We start from the raw sequence: 18,175 nt of genomic DNA on the forward strand, positions 1-18,175 counted from the left end.
GAGCAGCAATGGCGACCAAGGGCCAATAGAGGTTTGCCACGACTCTGATCGGTGTTGATGGGTAGCGTGGCTTCCATGTGAGCGTCGAGGTTTCGATCCTAATTTGACTATTAGCTTGGTAAATCATGGGGATATCCTTCGGGCATGCCTGTACATCGGCGCGCTTCAAGAGTTTGGCTTCAAATCGACTGCAATTCATTTTTGCCAACGTTAGAAACAACCTGATGCACATGAATAGCTGCTGCGCCCAGTACTGTACCTCACTGCCGCCTCCGTTCGGCGCCGTTTGCCGACTTGACCTAACAGCACCTTGCGTGTTGACCACCTACGCAATAGGTGACCCACTGCGCGACCTGCTGCTCCAACTGTCGGCGCTTCGCGTGCTCGTGATGGAGCTGCGGCGCTGCTTCTTCATCGCGCAGAGCACGCCCTCCAGCGGCTGCCGCACACTCTCCATCAAAAGTCGCTCCGCCGCCTCGCGGTTGGCGCGCTCAGCTTCACTCAGCACGTCGTAGGCGGCATGGTAAGCAACCGAGAACGTCATGTCCGGCACAGCGCCCAGAATGCTGTCCAAGATGAGCTTAGCGCGCGGGATCTGGAAGCTGGACGTGACGACGTGCACACGCTCAATGTGGAGATGCCGCAGTGTCGGGATCAGCTGAATGACATTGTCAATCACGCTCGTCTGCACCAACACAAACACTCCAAACGCATGAGCACAAGCAGCACAAACTAGCAGACCACTCATTCCTACACTCACCGCCGAGCAGTCCATCATGATGTGGTGCGGTGAGATACCCGCCTCCACCAGTTCGTTGCGGATGGTTTCCAGCTGCACGATGCCTTCTCTCTCGTTCTCTCCTCCCGTAGGCACCTTCACAGCAAGTTATAAGCTTCCCTTCACCAATGTACAATCATTTCAAGCTGCAAGCGTACAAGGTAGCAGAAGGCGTTGGCCTGATGCTGCGCGTACGCTCTCATCGTGTTCCAATACAAATCCGCAGCTCTGGAGATGCGTGTGGCCCCCAGAGGCGTGACTTCCCCACGTCTGTCAAGCGCGTCGCCCAAAATGAGGATCACTTGGCTGTCGGTCGTGGCATGGAACGCCACCGCCGCGTCGTCCTCCGGGATGCTCTTGAGATTCGGAGACACCGCTGGGTGGCGCGGCGTGTGCCGTTGCGGGTACACGCCGTCCAACATGAGCCCCTCGCGAAAGAGGTCGAGCCCTGCGGCGGCCAGCAGCGCCATATTGTTGCTGCGTAGCTGGTGCGACTTGCGGCGCCCGCCGAGTTTTTTCTTGCGGCCGCTCATGGAGTCCAGCGGCAACACGGTACCCTCCATACGGGGGCACGACACGTCCACGGTCACATTGGCGGGGGCCGCGGTGTGTGCCAAGCTCAGCGAGCTGCGGAAAGTGGCCGGCATGCGGTCAGAGAAGTCGGTGCCGGAGTATCGGAGTCTTGATACTTGGCTGCGTCTCTTTGAGAAACGGACGGTTGTGAAGTGGCACACTTCAACTTCAACTTCTCCTTGAAGCGACACAAAAAGGTATCTTCTTCTGCAGGCCGCGATGCCGGACTTCGATGCGCTGGACCAGGTGGACCCGTTCTACATGGCACTGCTACGCTCTCGCCAGCGCAGGTTCGCGGACTGCATCGACATTTGCTCCGACATTCTGGCGCAGAACCCGTACGACCAGGCGGCCTGGGTGACCAAGACCAAGGCCATGACTATGCAGAACTTCATCGACGACTCGGAGCTGGAAGAGGACGGCGCCGCTGATCTGCTCATGGATGACAACGTCATGGCGTCCATGCCGCGGCCGGGCACATCGCTCAACCGGCCGAACTCGCGCGCAGGGACCGGCGACCCGAGTCTGCGGCCTATGACTGCTACCGGTCGTCCGCTGAGTGGATTTGCGCGGCCTGGCACGAGCTCGCGTCCTGGGACGGGCAGCATGTCGGTGGATCGCGCTCTGCAGGGCAATCGACCCGGCACTTCGCGTCCAGCTACGACACTTGGACGACAGGTGAGACTGGGGACGGCGTCCATGCAGGCGTCGGACTCGGGGGTCTTCATCGATGTGAACCGCCTCGACTTCAAGCGGTACGCGAAGCGACCAGCAATCGCGAAGGCGCTTGTGGATTACCTGCTCTACTGCGAGCACAACCCACGGAGGGCGCTTGAGCTGGCGGCGGAGGCGACGGTGGCTGCTGACTATAAGGACTGGTGGTGGAAGGCTCGCCTTGGCAAATGCTACTACCAGCTAGGGTTGTTCCGCGACGCGGAGAAGCAGTTCGAGTCGTCGCTGCGTAACCAGGACATGGTGATCACGTTCTTGGAGCTGGGGAAGGTTTACCTGCGCTTGGATCAGCCGAACACGGCGCTGGACAGGTACGAGAAAGGTAAGGCCAAGTTCCCTGGAGATACCCAGCTCCTGGTGAGCATTGCGCGCGTTCACGATATGCTGAACGACGTGGAGAAGAGCGTCAGCGTGTACAAGGAGGTGCTGCAGCTCGATGCGTCGAACGTCGAGGCGATTGCGTGCCTCGCCTCCAACTACTTCTACACAGATCACCCGGAGGTGGCGCTGCGCTACTACCGACGTTTGCTTCAGATGGACGTGAACACGGCCGAGCTCTGGTGCAACATCGGACTCTGCTGCTTCTACGCCTCGCAATATGACATGACACTCTCGTGCTTTGATCGCGCGCTGGCCCTCGCGTCGGACGACTGCATGGCCGACGTCTGGTACAACATCGGTCAGGTCGCCATTGGCATCGGCGACCTTGGGCTTGCCTACCAAGCCTTCAAGATCGCCGTTTCCGTGGACAGCAACCACGCCGAGTCGTACAACAACCTAGGCGTGCTGGAGCTGCGCAAGGCCAATCTCGACCAGGCGCGCGCCAACTTCCAGCTCTCCGAGTCGCTCGCGGACTTCATGTTCGAGCCCAGCTACAACCGCGGTACGCCTTGGCCAATTCCGGCCTACGCTGCTTGCCTGGCGAGTGTGTGGTCTAACTTCTCTGTTACTTGCTTCGACACGGGGCAGCGCTGCTTGCCTACAAAGTTGGCGACTTCCACGACTCGTTCACCAAGGTCAACCGCGCGCTCGCGACGAACCCATCACACAGCGACTCGCTGGAGCTCAAAAAGCAGTTACAGCAGTTCCTCACGCTGCTCTGAGCAGCCTACACGTACAGCAGTGCACCACAATGACAGGACAGCAGGACACGCGTGTAAATCTGCAACGACCCAACGCAACAACCAACTAAATCGTGCATATATGAAGAATACCGTCATGCCCCACCTCGTTAGCAGCAAGGCCTGACTGAGAAGCAGGGAGATACACCACGCCAATCGAACGCCAGTAGCCAAAGCCCTCGCAACCCGTTCCCAGCCTCCACCTGCGGCCGGCCGGCCACCCACCTGTTCTGGCTTCACTTGTTTCTTTCTCGACCGACGTGTCGGTCACTTCCTCATCCTGGTCGTCTCACTACGTATCCACACACCTGTCCAGCAGCTCACCTTGAGCCTTACAACCTTACAGGAAGTAGTCGGGCGTGCGCTTCTTCTCGTTGAAGTTGCTGTCGCGCGGGGCCGGGTCGAACTGAATGAACTTGCACGTCTCGTACACCTTGTCTCCGTTGCGGTCGGCCATGACCTCGTCGATCTCCATGAGCGCGGCCTGGTTGCCGCAGCGGTAGCAGTAGTTGGGCGCGCTGAAGATGGTCACGACGCCACGGTTGTGGGTCCACTGGTAGCCTTCCATCACGAGCTGGTGAGCGCGCGCGATGAACGTGAGGCCGTTGCTGCGCTTGAACTGCTCCGTGATGTCCTGGCCGAACGTGTAGCCGGCGCCGCGAGGCGAGATGCCCCAGCCGCAGCGGTCGTCCGGGTCGGACCACACGAGGTCGCACATGGGTCCCTCATGGGGCACCTCCTGCACGCGGTCCAGCGCGCGCGCGTGGTCCAGCGTGTCGATGGACGGCGACAGGCCGCCGTGCATGCAGAAGACGCGGTTCTCGATGAGTGCCGTCATGGGCAGGTGGTCGAACAGGTCCGTGAAGTACTTCCATACGTTGGCATTGCCGTACTTGCGCAGACACTCGTCGTAGAAGCCGTAGACCTGCGTGATCTGGCGGCTCTCGTGGTTGCCACGCAGGATCGTGATGCGCTCGCGGTGCCGCACCTTGAGCGCCACGAGCAGCGCCACGCTCTCGAGCGAGTAGTACCCGCGGTCCACGTAGTCGCCCATGAACAGGTAGTTGGTATCCGGACACGCACCGCCTATCCGGAAGAGCTCCAGCAGGTCGTAGAACTGCCCGTGGATGTCGCCACAGACCGTCACGGGGCAGCGCACGGGCTGCACGTTGGACTCGCCCGACAGGATCTCCTTGGCCTTCTGGCACAGCTCATAGATCTCTGTCTCCGTCAGGTTCTCGGCGCGGCGCAGGCGATCGATCTGCGAGTCCAGCGCCTTCATCTCCCCGCGCGAGTCCATGGCTGCTGCTTCGCTGACTTCTTGGTTTTGACTGGGAGGTCGGCGATTTCCCCCCCTTCCGGCTTTTAGACCTGCAAAACTTAATATAGATAGCCAATGAGAGAGGAGATGCAGATCTAGGTTGGCGCGGAGAAGACGAAATTGAGTTTGCAGATTGGAACCTAGACGTTGAGGCTGTATGAAGAACCTACAAAGGAATAGAGTTTAACAGGGTAAAGCTAAAGTTCCCTGCCAATCAAAATGAACTTGAAGACGGACGGAGTCTCCGAGAATAGACCCCCAAGCGACGCCAGCTAAAACTAAAATGCGATGTCCACGCACTGAAACAAGCCACTCGCGCCGCCGCCCATTTGCGGAGAAACCACCCGACGACACAGCAGACCGCCGCGCTGTCGCTGATTATGTCCAGCTCCAGGAAGCACCACTATGTGCCCAAGCGCGAGGCTACCGACAGCTTTGAGGAGCTCTCGGCCAAGCTCACGGCTGACCTGCGCAACCACGTGCGCTTCATGGCAGACTACCCTGTGCTGTCAGACGACTGGATTCAGATGGCCGAGCAGATTGGACGCATCGGCCACATCACCGAGATGGAGCGACAACTGCCCAAGAAGCACGATGCCACACTGTGGGAGTGCGAGGAGATCGCCCTGAGGTGAGCACAGGCGAGACGATGGTTTGTCGTATGAGTTCTCATTTGAGTGTGTCGACACACTTTGCTGTTGCTGCTACAGATACCTTCTTGAAGACGGCAAACTGAACCTGTAAGTGGTGGTTACACAGTTTTGCTATTGAAAGCAGTACTGACGATGACGTACGATGTAGGTGTCTCCGCAATCTCGTGGACTATAACAACTACCTGAAGCGCATGACGGAGCGCGGTCCTGTGAAGGTAGTTTGATTGCACATTGCTATGTGTCGGATTAAATGCAAATTGGGGTTAATTGTTCCCATGACGAACCCACAGACCGAAACGATGGCCACCCTGGAGAAATTCGAGCATGGCATGGGATTAACTCTGAAGAACGCGTGGCTACATGCGGAAGCAGTACAGGTGAACACCGATGTGTTATTTCGCGCGTGCTGATCTCATGTGAACCTAACGACACACGGTGTATTTCAGACCACCGATCTTCCGCTGCTCATCGAGTACATTCACGATATTTTAATCTATTGCATCGAGCGTCCAGATGTACGCACGCAGTTGTTTGCTCTGTTGTCCAAGTTGTTGACGCTAACCATGATCCGCGTGCAGTATCTACCAAACAAGAAAATGGACAACTGCCAGGAAGTCACGGTCATTCACTTCTTGCTAGGTCTGTGCAGGCAGCTAGATTCGATCGATGAATCACGGTGAGTGAGAGAGCGCCCAACAAGTGAAATAGGCTGCGGCTCTGACCTTTCCCCCTGCGTCGTGTACGATGTGTTTATCGCAGAGTCATGCCGCTGTTTGCAGAGAAGCGCATTTTCGCGCTGCTGGCAATGCATCTGAGCACACACATCAACCTTTTGCATGTACGTGTCCGATTGCCTTGGAAACTGAAGCAAGGTCCGCAGGACTCACACTCACATTCCGCCACATCGTTTGCCAGTCCACCGATGTTGCAGTCGGCGCAGAGGTGCTTGCGCTCATCTGCAGTACAGAAGACTTTGACTCGCACGACGACTATTACGTGGACTCCCCCGAGGCTGAGTCCGCCCTGCAGTCGTTCTACGGTGAGTTGTCTATCGCGCCATCCCCCCTGATCACCTGCCAAGCAAGCTAACGTTCTCTGCAGACGACTACCTTGAGGAGGCAACCGAAGATCTGGACACTCGCAAACGGTTGCGCCCACTGCTGGACGCCGTGCGGCAGCTCAACTACCACCGCAAGTAGTTGCCCCGCCAGCCACACACACCGTGCTGGCTGAAATCGCTCAAGTTGCGATCTAAATGATAAACTGCATCGTGCATCTCCATGTGTCCTGTACTGTTGCACTGTACAACCTCGTCGTCCGCGACTTCCTCCATTTCCATTGTTTATTTATTACATGCACCCGTGCAGATTTCGAGGTCACGCTAGGTCGCTCTTGAAATTGGGAATGGCAATCGACCAAATCGTAGGTTGGAAACTCCGCCAAAAATACGGGCCCCAACGGATTTCCCTCAAACGTTAACATTTAAAAGACCAAAATGTGGTATAATACGTGAACGGCTAGGGTGCCCATCCAGTCGGGCAAAATAATTTCTGAATCGACGCTTCCGACTTGTGATCGACATTCGTCCGTCCGCAGCCGCTGCACGCGCGTCATGATCGACAGCGCCGCCGAGAACAGCAGCAGCACGTACGAACCGACGGTGTACACGCTGCTGCTGACCGGGATGTGTCTGTTACTGGCGCTGTTCCTGCTGACGCGGCTGCTGGTGGCGCTGCGCAACAAGAACAAGCTGCTGGCCTGGTCGACGGGATTCTACGTGCTGTGTCTGCTCTGGACGGGCGTACGCGCCGCCTACTGGATCCTCATGTCGACGCAGGCGAGCATGCGCTACCTCACGCTCTACCTGCTCTACTGGTCGCCCACACCCATCCAGTTCGCCAATTTCTCGCTGCTGATTCTGTTCTACATCCAGGTGCTCACCGGCCCTGAGTGGCGCTCTACGTGGCGCAACGTGTGTCTGCCGCTCTACCTGCTGCTCACAATGACCATGACGACGTTCACGGTCGTCTGGGCATTCAACTCGTCCAACGACATCTCCAAGGCCACGAGGAGGGGAGACGAGTACGACCAGGAGTTCTCCAGGGTTTCCGACGTTAGTGTGCAACTCAAGTACTCAGCGTTCTGCTTCTTCCTGCTGAGTGTCCTGTTCGGATTCTTCGGGTGGAAAATGGCCAACGTGGGTGAAACTTTCGTTGGCAAAAGTCGTGGTAGGCGTTGTCTGATGGAGTGCGGTTGTGTGGGTTGGCTTTTGGCAGGTAGAAAGCTGGAAACGAAGGCGGCTTCTGATCTCGAAACCACGGGTACGCAGCACAACATGGTATGAGAGGTCGTAGAACAGCATTCTGATTGATACTATGTTTGCACAGAGCTTAGCCGTGATAAACTCACTTTTGTGCCTCATATTCTTCACACGCGGCACACGAGACCTAGCCACCTCTCAGAGCTGGTTCCTGAGCATCTGGAACAACCTAGATATGAACGGCCGCGTGACAACGGTCGCATACTTTGTCTTTTTCTGCTTCTGGGAGTTTCTGCCGACAATACTCCTGCTTTGCCTCGTTTCATCCAAGGCCGGCGGCGTCGGAGGTAAGCAGCAGAATCAAACGGGTTCAAGGATGCTGGTTATTAATGAGCTAACTGGGTTTGATGTCGTGCACGCAGCTCCAAAACATGGACCAGCGTCGCAAAAGCTACCTGACTACGGTATTTTTCACATTATAAATACGGGTGAAGGCAAATTACTGGCCGCAAGCCCGCTTGGTGCTAGCACCTACAGCTACGGCACTCGTACAGAAGGCTCAGCTGGAAGCATCGAGCGAGAGCCTGAGCGCGAGCGCCCACGGTGGACGCATGGAGGTGACCTTTTTCAAGATCCTCTTCGCTACGACTCGGACGACGGACCGGTGTCATCACCCCGCCACTTCTCGGATAGTTACACTAGCGACGCAAGCAACAACAACTTCTACGAACGAGTACCAGGCTATTTACCGGGTATCTAACTATCAACTATGCTCATAAACGGTGTATGTTACTGTATTAAACCCAAGCACATTGATCACTGCGGCGGATCCGGTGACTCAACAGTGAAGAAATCGAATCGGATTGCAATGCGTGATCTATCTACCCTTGCTTGTGCTCGCGCGGGCTGGCGCGCGTGGTACGATTGGCATCCCGCTGAGTGACATGCTCAATGAATCGTCCATGCCTGCTGTACTTCGTCCGGTTTGACCAGAGTGCGGCTCCGTGGCGAAGTAAACGGCTGTGGAACGCTGTTTGTCTCTTTGGTTGGGGCTGCGCAAGTGTTTCGTTGGAGTCTCGGTGGTTTCTGGAGGTAGATCGCCTTGCATGTCGACAAAGCTCTGGGAGTGATTGATCTTCGCGAACACGAGACGAAGTACTCGCTCACGGTCTTCCCAGCTAAGCTGGCGCAGATCCACCTTCTCAGTGAAATGTTGAGCCAGTCCTGGGGGTACTGGTGCTTGCCGTGCTGCAGGACCAGTCGGAGAGGTCAACTTCGGGAATCGCAGGCTGGGTTTGATGCCGTGCGCATGGTTGACTTCACGGTGATAGTGCTCAACCTCCCGTTCGCGCTTCTCTTTGCGCTCACACTCGATCTCATGCTTGACGTGCTCAAGTGAGTCCAGGAAGAACTGCTCGACATCCGTGCGTTGGTTCAAGATAGTCTGTGCGAGCCGCCTTAGGTTCCGTAGCTCATGGTTCTTGAGTCGAAGCAGCTTGCGCAGACCCTCCACATCCAGTGTCAGCTCTTCGCGTTCCCGCTCGTGCCGAGTCGCATGAGCATGGGCATCCCAAGATGCAGCAGCCAAGCCGGCACCAAGCTTTTGTTCGGAATCCCGGAGGCTATTGCGCAGCTGCGTGATCTCTCTTGCATGGCGCTGGGCTTGTTTGGCGAACTCGGCTTCCTTCTGGACCTGCAGTTGCAGCTCCATATTCAGCGTCTTCGCGCGAGCTTCGAACTGCTGCTTCTCGCGCTGGAGCTCCTCGGTCATTTGCAACTGGAATCGCAGCTCTTCGCCCATGCGTTTGTTGTCCGTCACGATCTTCCGAGTATCCGCGTCCAGTCCATTGCGAGCGTCCTCTTTGGCCTGCTGCTTGACAACCTCAATCTTCTTCTCGTGCTCCTTCTGTAAACGAGCTTTCTCCTCGAGGAACTTGCGTTCGAGTGCGCCGGTCGTCTCCCGTGACTGCTCTCTCTCCAGCGTCAACTGCGTCTCAAGGTCCTTCAACTTCGTGGCAACGCTGTCTTTCATCTCCCGGAACAGCTCAAGCTGATGGAGCTCTTCACGTAGATAGAAAATCTGCTCCGACGCAGCCTCTTCCTTTGCTGTAGTCTGCTGCATGAGATGTTGTCGATCAGCGTCACGTGCTTGTTGCATCTGCTCGAGTGCGAGAGCATGGCTCAGCCGTGCTGCTGCGAGTTCCTCGCCCAGTTTGGTGAGCTGCTTGTCTCGAGTCTGGATCTCCTTCTGGAAGTAGGCCACGAACTCATGCGTCTCCTGCTCGCGTTTGTCGTGTCTGGCACGCAGCTCCGCGTCCTCGTCTTGTAGTTGGGCGACACGGGCTGCCATCGCTGACAGCTTCTGCTGGTCCACCTGCCGGTTGAACAGTTCCGCTGCTTCGTTACCTTCATCTATAGCTGCATCCTTATCGGCCTCCATGATAAATCGCCGGCGCAGTCGATTGACTTCGACGCACAAGTGCTGCAGTGGCGAGAACTATCCTTGTCCTGTAGGAAGCAGGCAGCAATCGACTTATTTTAGTGATGACCAGTATTATAAGTGGGCCCGTCTTGAGGTCGTCCAGCACGAACGGAGCTGTCGAGGGACACATCTGAAGACCAAAAGTGACAGAGGTGTATTGCATGGAGTAGAATGATCAAATGCCCTTGTTGTACGTGACGACGCGAACAGGCTGGCCATCTTGCTTGCGCGTAGCGTGCTGCAGCTCCGGCTCGAGATACTTGGCGTCGAGTTGCGCAGTCTGGCGGAACAGTCCGAACGTCAACGGCACCGAAAACTGGATGGCGCAGCCCACGAGCCCCAGCAGCAAAGGGACTCGCACCAGCGGCCGGGTGAACAAGTTGCTGTGCTTTTGGAGCCTCGAGATCGCGAGCGGTGGCAACAGCAGAATTGGTGCCGCAGCAAAGATTCTCCCAGCAGCACACGACGCAACCGCCAGCGCCCCGCACCTCCTCGATTTGCCCACATAATCTCCGTTCTCGTCGTACACGTGCACGCCCTTGAGGTACTCGCTCTGCCTCATGACCGCCATATTCAGTAGATCCGCCGCCGCTACGGCTGCAAACGGACCCATGCGAGCAACGGCAGGCGCCCACTTGGCGTGTGTCATCCTCCCCGCCAGACGTCGAATGCCCAGCGACGCGCCCACTGAGCTGGCCGTGGCGCCCACGTACGCCACGAGACGCTGCTGCGCCGTGTCCTCGTTGGAGGCGTTGCGGTTGGCGTAGTAGTGCAACGCGTTGTACGTTTGGTTGAGCCACTGCGCGAAGATGGTTGTCTTGGTGCTGTTGGCCAACAACATTGTGCCATCCATGACGACATTCAAGGGCACGATCATGGAGGCGCGCAGCGGCGTGAACACAGGCTTACCAGTGTCCGGGTGCAGGATGGCGTGCGTTACGTGCTGCGCGTGCTCGAGCTTAGCTGCGTCCACGAACTCGCCGCGTTGGTGCGCGTCCACGAGCTGCCGCGCGTCCTGCAGCGCGTGCTCGGTCGTGAAGGCTGTGCGGAAGTCCAGCATGAAGAAGGTCTTGCGCACGCGCCCCAAATACGTGTCCTCATTCGGGTCCGCGAGCTTGATGTGCGTCTCCGGTGTGCGCACGGCTGCCGCCAGCAGGTCCTTCTTCTCGCTCTCCATGGCTGCCAGACTGATTGGGCAGGCGGGGGCGCGTCGGCGACTGGCACGATGGGCGGAGCTCCGTTGGCGAAAGCATCTCCATCGTAAGGCGACGTGGAGGTCGACGTCACTGTCTACACCTTATATGGTCTTTTAGGTACGAATGACAACTTCAACGAGGCTGATTGGTGTGCGCCTGATGTGTGTCTGCGACGTGATGTCTGCGACGTGTGCTACGTCGGTTTTCGCCGCAAAGATCTCGCAGCCATTTCCAAGATCGTTTTCGATCAGTGCAGTGTATGTTGCTTTTGTGCACGATATCATCAAGCTTATTATCGTCGAGCTTATCCGTGTCAGCGTCGGCAGCTCCCTACTACTTCAAGTACAATCCTGACCTAGCTTTCGCGTATCTTTCTTACTGGGTCTTCTTCGCTGCGAGAGCAGGCTTCTTGGCGCTGCGCAGCAGGTAGCGCTCGACAAAGAACTTGAGGAAGAGTGCGAAATAGCTCGAGTACATGATGATGCCCCACTTGAGGTTGTCCGGGTCCACGCTGCACGTGGCGCCCTGCTTCATATAGTACACGTTGAGGCTGCACACGGCAACGCCCACGCCCATCTGGCTCAGCTGGAAGATGGTCACGAGACGCGCCCAGCGTGGTCGGAAGCCGCACGCTGTGAGGAAGTAGTAGAAGTACATGATTGCGTGCACCGAGTAGTTCATAGCCACGAAGTACAGGCCGCTGCAAACACCATAACATAGTCAGCACAAGACACTGCATAGACCACCACGCTTGCACCACCAGAACGGTTGCATCAACCTAGAACCTAGCAGTACTAACGTGAACTGCCAACTCACCTAGCCGAGAGCGTGCCGAACGCGTGCCAACAGAAGAGCAGGACGGTGATGTGGTGGTACCAGTGCAGGAAGATGAGCGGCTTCTTGCGCAACACGATGAAGGCCGTGTCCACGAGCTCGGGCACCTTGGAGAAGATGAAGAGCATGACCCAGAGCGCCACGGGGCCGTGGCCGTAGTGCGGTGTGGGCGGGGCGCACACCGAGTGGTACACGCCGCGGCGGTAGATGGTGTTGAGGAGGAAGGGAGCCGTCCTGGACGCGCCGATGGCGCTGAACGTGGCCAGCGCCAGGTTCCAGAGCGCTAGCGGCCTGCAGAGTTCACCGAAAGCAACGTCAGTTTCACCTCGCATACAAACTCTAAGAGAGCGAGAGTCAGCTACGTACACTTTGAGGTTGAAGGGTTTGAGGTCGCGCATGACGCGGCGGCCGGCGAAGCACAGTACGCAGTAGGCGGCGCACAGCGCGACGGCCGCGGGCAGCGACTCCTTGCAGAAGCTCGGCTCCCACGAGATGACCTACAGAGCAAGATACGGCGGCGTTAGCTGCAGTCAGAAACACGCAGGTAGGGTCGGAACGCACCCAGTCGCGCTCGTACTGCGAGTACAGCCAGCGCAACGCCGGCAACTCGTCGTGCAGCTTGGGCGTCCGCGCGAAGTCCGTGTCCATTGTGTGTGCGATTTCTTTCTTTCTTTTCGCCGCTGGTCCTGCTGCAGCCACCTGCGTGCTCCGAGGTCGATTGAGTTGTGTGACGCTGCCCGAGCGCCGCTCGCGCCCGTTTGCTGCAACCGCCTAGGTGGCATCGCAGACTGGCACTGTAGCGCCCACCCACAACAAAGCGGAAATTTCCGAAAGCGATACTGAACGCAAGTCGGAGAGATTTTTGTGAAAAACTGCGGCCGTTCGAAATCAACGCGGATATGCATCGGCTCTGCGCGCGGGCATTCGTTACAAGCCGACATGAACTGCAACCTGTGGGGAGGAGAGTGCTGCCGCCGACGCCAGCGTTCGGTCTAGCAGATTCTATCGCGCGCAGCTCAAGCTCCTGGCTGCTGCTCAGGGCGACGTCCAACACGGAAAACTTCTCTCGCCAGTGCGGCGGTTAACGCTTTGTGGCGGCAGTTGAACTGCGGTACTGCGAGCCTTTAGCAACATCCTGAACAAGTGCACAGTCCGCAGGCCGCACTCGCGTCCCGCGTGGCAGCGCTGTGCTGCTGATTCATGCTGGTTACAGCAATCACTTGCGCAGACAGCATTGCGGCGGCGGCGGCAATCCGAGGCGCGCAACCTTGCCGACTTCGCAGCCAGCCAGCCTTACAGGAACTCGGTGAGCTGAGCACAAAGCACGCTGCCGATGCCACTTTCCCTCGTCGTCGACGACGGGAACGCTCTCTGACGTGCTTTTCGCAAGCTCGCGCCCTGGTGGTTTACGGCCATCACCCGGGAATGCACTAAGATAATACGAGGTTGCCATGTGTGACGAGAATCAACCGATCGCCTCGTAGGGAGTCTTGTTGAGTCATGCCTTTGATACAGCCATGCCATAGCACAAGTTACGGTTCTAAAATGTCTCGAACTACATGGATTGACTCCTATTACGGCACTGATACCTCAAACTATCTTGTCGCATACAAGTCTAATAATCGACTTTGGATCGTAAACGTCCAACACCTGTCATGCGAAACGCCGCCAACACAAAAGGATCGACCAGCCGGCCCGAGATGTCGACGCGGTGCCACCGTACTGCGCGCGCGCTCGCGGTGCTGCTCGCGGCGTGGCTGCTGCTGCACGTCGCCCAGGCCCAGGCAAGTGCCCGACGCCCGCCACGGGGGACGGCGACGGAGAGACGGAGGCGACTTTATCCGCGTAAACATCGTTCGTCCCCTCGAATCGGCAGCATCGGGAAATGATTTCGCACCCATCGCTAGATAGTCTCTGCTATACGCGCAGTGACTGACGTGGCCGCCTGATTCTGTGGCTGTGAAGGTGGCGCTGCCCAAGGTGCGCCAAGTCTCGGCCGGTAAAGTGCTGCTTCGACGCGCGACACTTCCATTGCTGCCAGGTGCATGGCAACTGACCATTGACGCGCCTCGGTGAAGGATGTTTGGCTGACCAGGTGGAGGCTTGCCGCATGGACTGCCTCGTGCAGTACCAGGACCCGCGACGTTTCCTCTGTCCGTGCTACAGGTGAGCGGCTTCAACATGTACTGCTGACGGAATCACTCTGAGCAGGTATTTGGGTCGCTAACGATGCTTTTGCTGCTGTGTCTTGTGTCTGCTTCACAGCAAACTCGGGGATTGTCTGGTGCGCATTGGCTGCAGCTTGAAGCAGCGCGTGGACGTGGCCACCTTCTGCTCGCGGCGGGGCTACTGCAAGGACGGCTACTGCGATTTCCGAGCTGGAGATCTAACCCCGCGGGGCGATACGCGTCCAGAGGTGTTCGAGCTCATGTCGGTGAAGACGCCAGACACGCCTTGTATCGATAACTGCTGCCCGACATGGACCAACTGCTCGCAGGACACCACGATGGTGGCGGTGCGCTCGCCTGGGCGTCTCTATCGGGAAGAGGAAGTGTCGCTCCCGCCTCGAGAGTGAGCTGCAGTACCTGCGAAGATTTGAGTGCCTGCTACCGCGTTTAACATCTGCCCGTTGCCTTTTCGTACCTGCAGGGGCGATCCGAGACTGGGCGTGAACCAGAACTACGACCGCATGCCATACAGTATCCCGCTAGCAAATCTACCGTAGCAGTAGGCCACTGCCAGTAGCTGCTAGCCTCAGCGATCAGACGATAGCGAATCTCAAGTGGCCGTGGAGTCGAGGGCGAGGAGGATAAAGGCATTGGGCGAAAGTGCCAGGGTTTATTGAACAAGGATCTGCTGTAACCGCTTCGCCCATGCCGATAAAGTGGCGCCCAAATAGACACATATCCGTTCCGGTGGTCCAGCACGGCGATGGACCTAGAGCACGCGAGTCTGTATTCGGCTCGGGACCAACTGAAACGCTGGGGTGACAAAGCACTTGCAGTTGCATCTGAAATGGGAACACACAGAGCAGGTTAGAAACAGACGAGATAATTACTTTGCAAAACGTACTTGACGCCGATCCAGTTCCACGAACCGAGTTTGGCCTTGCATGACGGGCACAGCAGCTTGCCGTCGTTATTTCTGATGAAGTCTGTCATCCACTGCATCGGTTCGATGAAGATGCCGGCGCAGACTCCACCGCTGACAGCAGTGTCAAGACTTGTGTGAGTCAACTGCAGGAGACGTTTGTCAGCTCCAAAATCATACATGTAAATAAACTTTGCAGCCCTCCACGCACCTGATTCCTTGTCGTACACAACACGTAGTTGCACTTCCTGCAGCAAATGGAGTTGCCTGGATGCGTCAATTGCGGCGTAGCAACCACTTCAGCTGCTCCCGTCTTCATCCGCTGCTGCCTTGCCACGATCGAGCGCAACTCGGCATGCGCAGGCGTGCTGCCCATGATCTCCGGGTCGTTCCCCATCCGCCCAAACAGCTCCAGCTGTCGCAAGAACCCCGGGTTGATCGAGATGCACGGCCGAGCTTTCTGCACGATATCGTACGCCTCCAGCAGCGTCAAGTTCTGCGTCGCCATGAGATACGCCACACAGATCGAAGCGCTGCGCGATTGTCCGTACACGCAGTGCACCAGCACAGGCGTCGGTACGTCCCCGCGTATAATATGTTTGTTCAAGAACGCAATACACTCGCCGAAGTGCGGCAGTAGCAGCTCGTCCTCCATGTCCAAGATGTCAACCAGCAGCACGTCACATGGCTACATTTATGCACAGCAACAACACCTCCGTCAGCACCTGTTGCGCTTGCAACAACAGTGCAAACCAACATTTGCAACCTTTGCAGTGAGATTGCCCGTGCCCAGGGCAACAACCGCTTGGATGCCATTGGCCTCGAGGAACGCGACGTCCTGCCAATAGAGAGTCCGTCCGTTAGAGGAGAGAAAGAGTTGCAAAGCTCCTGTTTTCGCCGCCTCACCTGCGCGGCGCCAGCTTCGCCCAGGAACAAGGGAAGGTCAGCGATCCGCGCCGCCGTCGGAAAGCCCTCGAGCAGCGGGTGGTGGCTCTGGCGGCGCAGCAGCTGACTCACGACGGGCACCTCCTGCGGCATATTGCGTATTAATAGTGTGGATGTCCTGTTAAGTACAATGCCGCGTTTCTCTGCAGAATGGTTGAAGCCATTGGATCGGATTGTGACGACCCCAGGCTTCAACCGTTTAAACGCATAGTGGAGCGTAGTGCAATGCGGCCGTGGTCTTGTGGTCTGCGGTCTGTTCACTTCATTCCGGAATTTGCCTCGAGCTTCACACACCCGAACCTCCCGCCATGAAGATCGCTTTCTTCTCCACGCACAGCTACGACATCGAGTCGATGGAGCGCATCGCCAAGGAGGACGGCGTCACGCCCCAGCACGAGCTCAAGTTCTTCACCCCGCGTCTGGACGCGAGCTCGGCCAAGCTGGCGGAGGGCTGCGAGGGCGTCTGCATCTTCGTGAACGACGTGGCGGACGAGGCCGCTCTGCGCGTGCTGGCTGCCGGCGGCACCAAGGCCATGTTCCTGCGTTGCGCCGGCTTCGACATGATCGACCTCAAGGTCGCCAAGGAGCTCAGCATGCCGGTCATCCGCGTGCCTGCGTACTCGCCGTACGCTGTCGCCGAACACGCTGCGGCCTTGATGATGACGCTGAACCGCAAGATCCACCGCTCGTACAACCGCACGCGCGAGCAGAACTTCCGTCTCGCGGGGCTTTTGGGCTTTGACATCCATGGCAAGACCATCGGTGTCGTTGGTACCGGCAAGATCGGAGCTCTGTTCGCCCGTATTGCTAGCGGCTTTGGTTGCAAGGTGCTCGCCTACGATGTGGTGCAGAACCCGGAGGCTTTGAGTTACGGCGTCGAGTACGTCAGCCAGGACGAGATCTGGGCTCGCTCGGATATCATCTCGCTGCACTGCCCGCTGTTCCCGAGCACCAAGCACACGATCAATGCCGAGAGCATCTCGAAGATGAAGGAGGGTGTGATGCTTATCAACACCAGTCGCGGTGGCCTGATCGACACCAAGGCCCTGGTGGACGGGCTGAAGAGCGGCAAGATCTCTGCTGTGGGTCTGGACGTGTTCGAGGGTGAGGGCGACTACTTCTACTCAGACCGCTCGGGCGCCATTATCGCCGATGAGATCCTCGCTCGCTTGTTCACGTTCCCGAACGTGATCATCACGGGCCACCAGGCGTTTTTCACCAAGGAGGCTCTGGACAACATCGGCCACACCACCATGGCCAACATCAAGGCGTACGAGGCCAAGGAGGAGTTGGCGAACGAGGTCAAGTAAAGTCCGCCGTCCCAATGAAGTCGACTATGTCGCAGAATCTATGAAGCAGGAAGCTGTTCTTTGAACTCTCTAGCCGTCAAATTACTGTAGCTAAAGAAGCAATTCAGCTTTCCATTTGTTGTCGAACAGTGAGAACGAGTGAATTTCTGAAGCTCCGAGTGAGACGAGACCTCTTGACGTTGTTTGGTGTCATTTGTATCTTGTGGCATTGCCAGGGGCTTCGGAGCTACGTTTCTTGCCTATGCAAGAATGTGGTGCAGAACTCCGAGGCCCTACGCTATGAAGCCGAGTACATGTCGTTGGAAGAAAACTGGGCATTATGCGTCCCTCGTCTCCCCTCCTGATGATCATCAACACGAGCCGTGGCGGTCTGATCGACACGAAGGCCCTGATGAACGATTTGGAGTCGAAGAAAATGGAGTCGATCGATCTCGACGTGTTCGAGGGTGAGGCTACTCGGACCGCACGGGTGAGATCATCGCTGACGAGATTCTAGCTCTCTTGTTCACGTGATTAATACGGTCCGCCAGGCCTTCTCCACGAAAGAGGCGCTGACCAACATCGCGCGGAGAAGGAGACGCTGATGAACGAGGTCAAGTGAGGCTGCGAGGCTATCACTGTGCCGAACAAGTACCCACCAAGTATTGCAGCCCAGACAGCTACCGTACGAGAGGGGAGGGGGGGGGGGGGGGCAATCGAGAAGAGAAGGAAAACTGCGTAGCTGAGAAAATAGCATTGATGCGTCCTTCGATCCTGGCGATCGTGTGATGAATTGAAAGACTCGAGTGTGCGTATTATCTTGCATCTTCATCAACAGACGCTTATGAAGAGCTCTCCACACATAATGAACTTTCAACCACGGCGTGCTGTATTTGAATTA

The 18,175-nt window shown here is 57.3% G+C and overlaps 10 protein-coding genes across 10 annotated transcripts; 4 read left to right on the forward strand and 6 right to left on the reverse strand.

Moving 5' to 3' along the window:
* Nucleotides 1-179: 179 nt before the first annotated feature.
* On the reverse strand, nt 180-1,425 carry KRP23_3286 (uncharacterized protein; the record flags this gene model as incomplete). The annotated part of the gene is made up of 5 exons (XM_067888119.1): nt 180-188; nt 260-299; nt 354-685; nt 761-874; nt 937-1,425. 5 exons carry the CDS (start codon nt 1,423-1,425, stop codon nt 180-182), a joined length of 984 nt encoding a protein of 327 aa, XP_067747390.1.
* A 145-nt stretch (nt 1,426-1,570) lies between these two features.
* Nucleotides 1,571-3,186, forward strand: KRP23_3287 (Tetratricopeptide repeat protein 8; the record flags this gene model as incomplete). The annotated part of the gene is made up of 2 exons (XM_067888120.1): nt 1,571-2,966; nt 3,053-3,186. 2 exons carry the CDS (start codon nt 1,571-1,573, stop codon nt 3,184-3,186), a joined length of 1,530 nt encoding a protein of 509 aa, XP_067747391.1.
* A 358-nt stretch (nt 3,187-3,544) lies between these two features.
* KRP23_3288 (Serine/threonine-protein phosphatase 2A catalytic subunit alpha isoform) lies at nt 3,545-4,504 on the reverse strand (the record flags this gene model as incomplete). The annotated part of the gene is made up of 1 exon (XM_067888121.1): nt 3,545-4,504. One exon carries the CDS (start codon nt 4,502-4,504, stop codon nt 3,545-3,547), a length of 960 nt encoding a protein of 319 aa, XP_067747392.1.
* A 401-nt stretch (nt 4,505-4,905) lies between these two features.
* On the forward strand, nt 4,906-6,377 carry KRP23_3289 (uncharacterized protein; the record flags this gene model as incomplete). Its single annotated transcript, XM_067888122.1, has 9 exons — nt 4,906-5,156; nt 5,236-5,265; nt 5,327-5,393; nt 5,469-5,555; nt 5,625-5,693; nt 5,757-5,854; nt 5,938-6,016; nt 6,094-6,217; nt 6,280-6,377. 9 exons carry the CDS (start codon nt 4,906-4,908, stop codon nt 6,375-6,377), a joined length of 903 nt encoding a protein of 300 aa, XP_067747393.1.
* Nucleotides 6,378-6,790: 413 nt separating this feature from the next.
* On the forward strand, nt 6,791-8,198 carry KRP23_3290 (uncharacterized protein; the record flags this gene model as incomplete). The annotated part of the gene is made up of 4 exons (XM_067888123.1): nt 6,791-7,375; nt 7,455-7,499; nt 7,566-7,785; nt 7,861-8,198. 4 exons carry the CDS (start codon nt 6,791-6,793, stop codon nt 8,196-8,198), a joined length of 1,188 nt encoding a protein of 395 aa, XP_067747394.1.
* Nucleotides 8,199-8,315: 117 nt separating this feature from the next.
* KRP23_3291 (Basal body-orientation factor 1) lies at nt 8,316-9,878 on the reverse strand (the record flags this gene model as incomplete). The annotated part of the gene is made up of 1 exon (XM_067888124.1): nt 8,316-9,878. The coding sequence occupies one exon, from the start codon at nt 9,876-9,878 to the stop codon at nt 8,316-8,318; it is 1,563 nt and encodes a 520-aa protein (XP_067747395.1).
* A 217-nt stretch (nt 9,879-10,095) lies between these two features.
* Nucleotides 10,096-11,097, reverse strand: KRP23_3292 (Sideroflexin fsf1; the record flags this gene model as incomplete). The annotated part of the gene is made up of 1 exon (XM_067888125.1): nt 10,096-11,097. One exon carries the CDS (start codon nt 11,095-11,097, stop codon nt 10,096-10,098), a length of 1,002 nt encoding a protein of 333 aa, XP_067747396.1.
* A 394-nt stretch (nt 11,098-11,491) lies between these two features.
* KRP23_3293 (Elongation of very long chain fatty acids protein 6) lies at nt 11,492-12,598 on the reverse strand (the record flags this gene model as incomplete). Its single annotated transcript, XM_067888126.1, has 4 exons — nt 11,492-11,816; nt 11,933-12,241; nt 12,317-12,447; nt 12,512-12,598. 4 exons carry the CDS (start codon nt 12,596-12,598, stop codon nt 11,492-11,494), a joined length of 852 nt encoding a protein of 283 aa, XP_067747397.1.
* Nucleotides 12,599-13,650: 1,052 nt separating this feature from the next.
* KRP23_3294 (uncharacterized protein) lies at nt 13,651-14,675 on the forward strand (the record flags this gene model as incomplete). Its single annotated transcript, XM_067888128.1, has 5 exons — nt 13,651-13,734; nt 13,916-13,949; nt 14,029-14,116; nt 14,216-14,521; nt 14,600-14,675. 5 exons carry the CDS (start codon nt 13,651-13,653, stop codon nt 14,673-14,675), a joined length of 588 nt encoding a protein of 195 aa, XP_067747398.1.
* Nucleotides 14,676-14,887: 212 nt separating this feature from the next.
* KRP23_3295 (Dual specificity protein phosphatase 12) lies at nt 14,888-16,078 on the reverse strand (the record flags this gene model as incomplete). The annotated part of the gene is made up of 5 exons (XM_067888129.1): nt 14,888-14,960; nt 15,023-15,186; nt 15,252-15,728; nt 15,807-15,878; nt 15,947-16,078. 5 exons carry the CDS (start codon nt 16,076-16,078, stop codon nt 14,888-14,890), a joined length of 918 nt encoding a protein of 305 aa, XP_067747399.1.
* Between the last annotated feature and the right edge of the window lie 2,097 nt (nt 16,079-18,175).

This window comes from Phytophthora ramorum (genome assembly GCF_020800215.1).
Source record: "Phytophthora ramorum isolate Pr-102 chromosome Unknown Phyram_PR-102_s0003, whole genome shotgun sequence".
Taxonomy (NCBI): Eukaryota; Oomycota; class Peronosporomycetes; order Peronosporales; family Peronosporaceae; genus Phytophthora; species Phytophthora ramorum.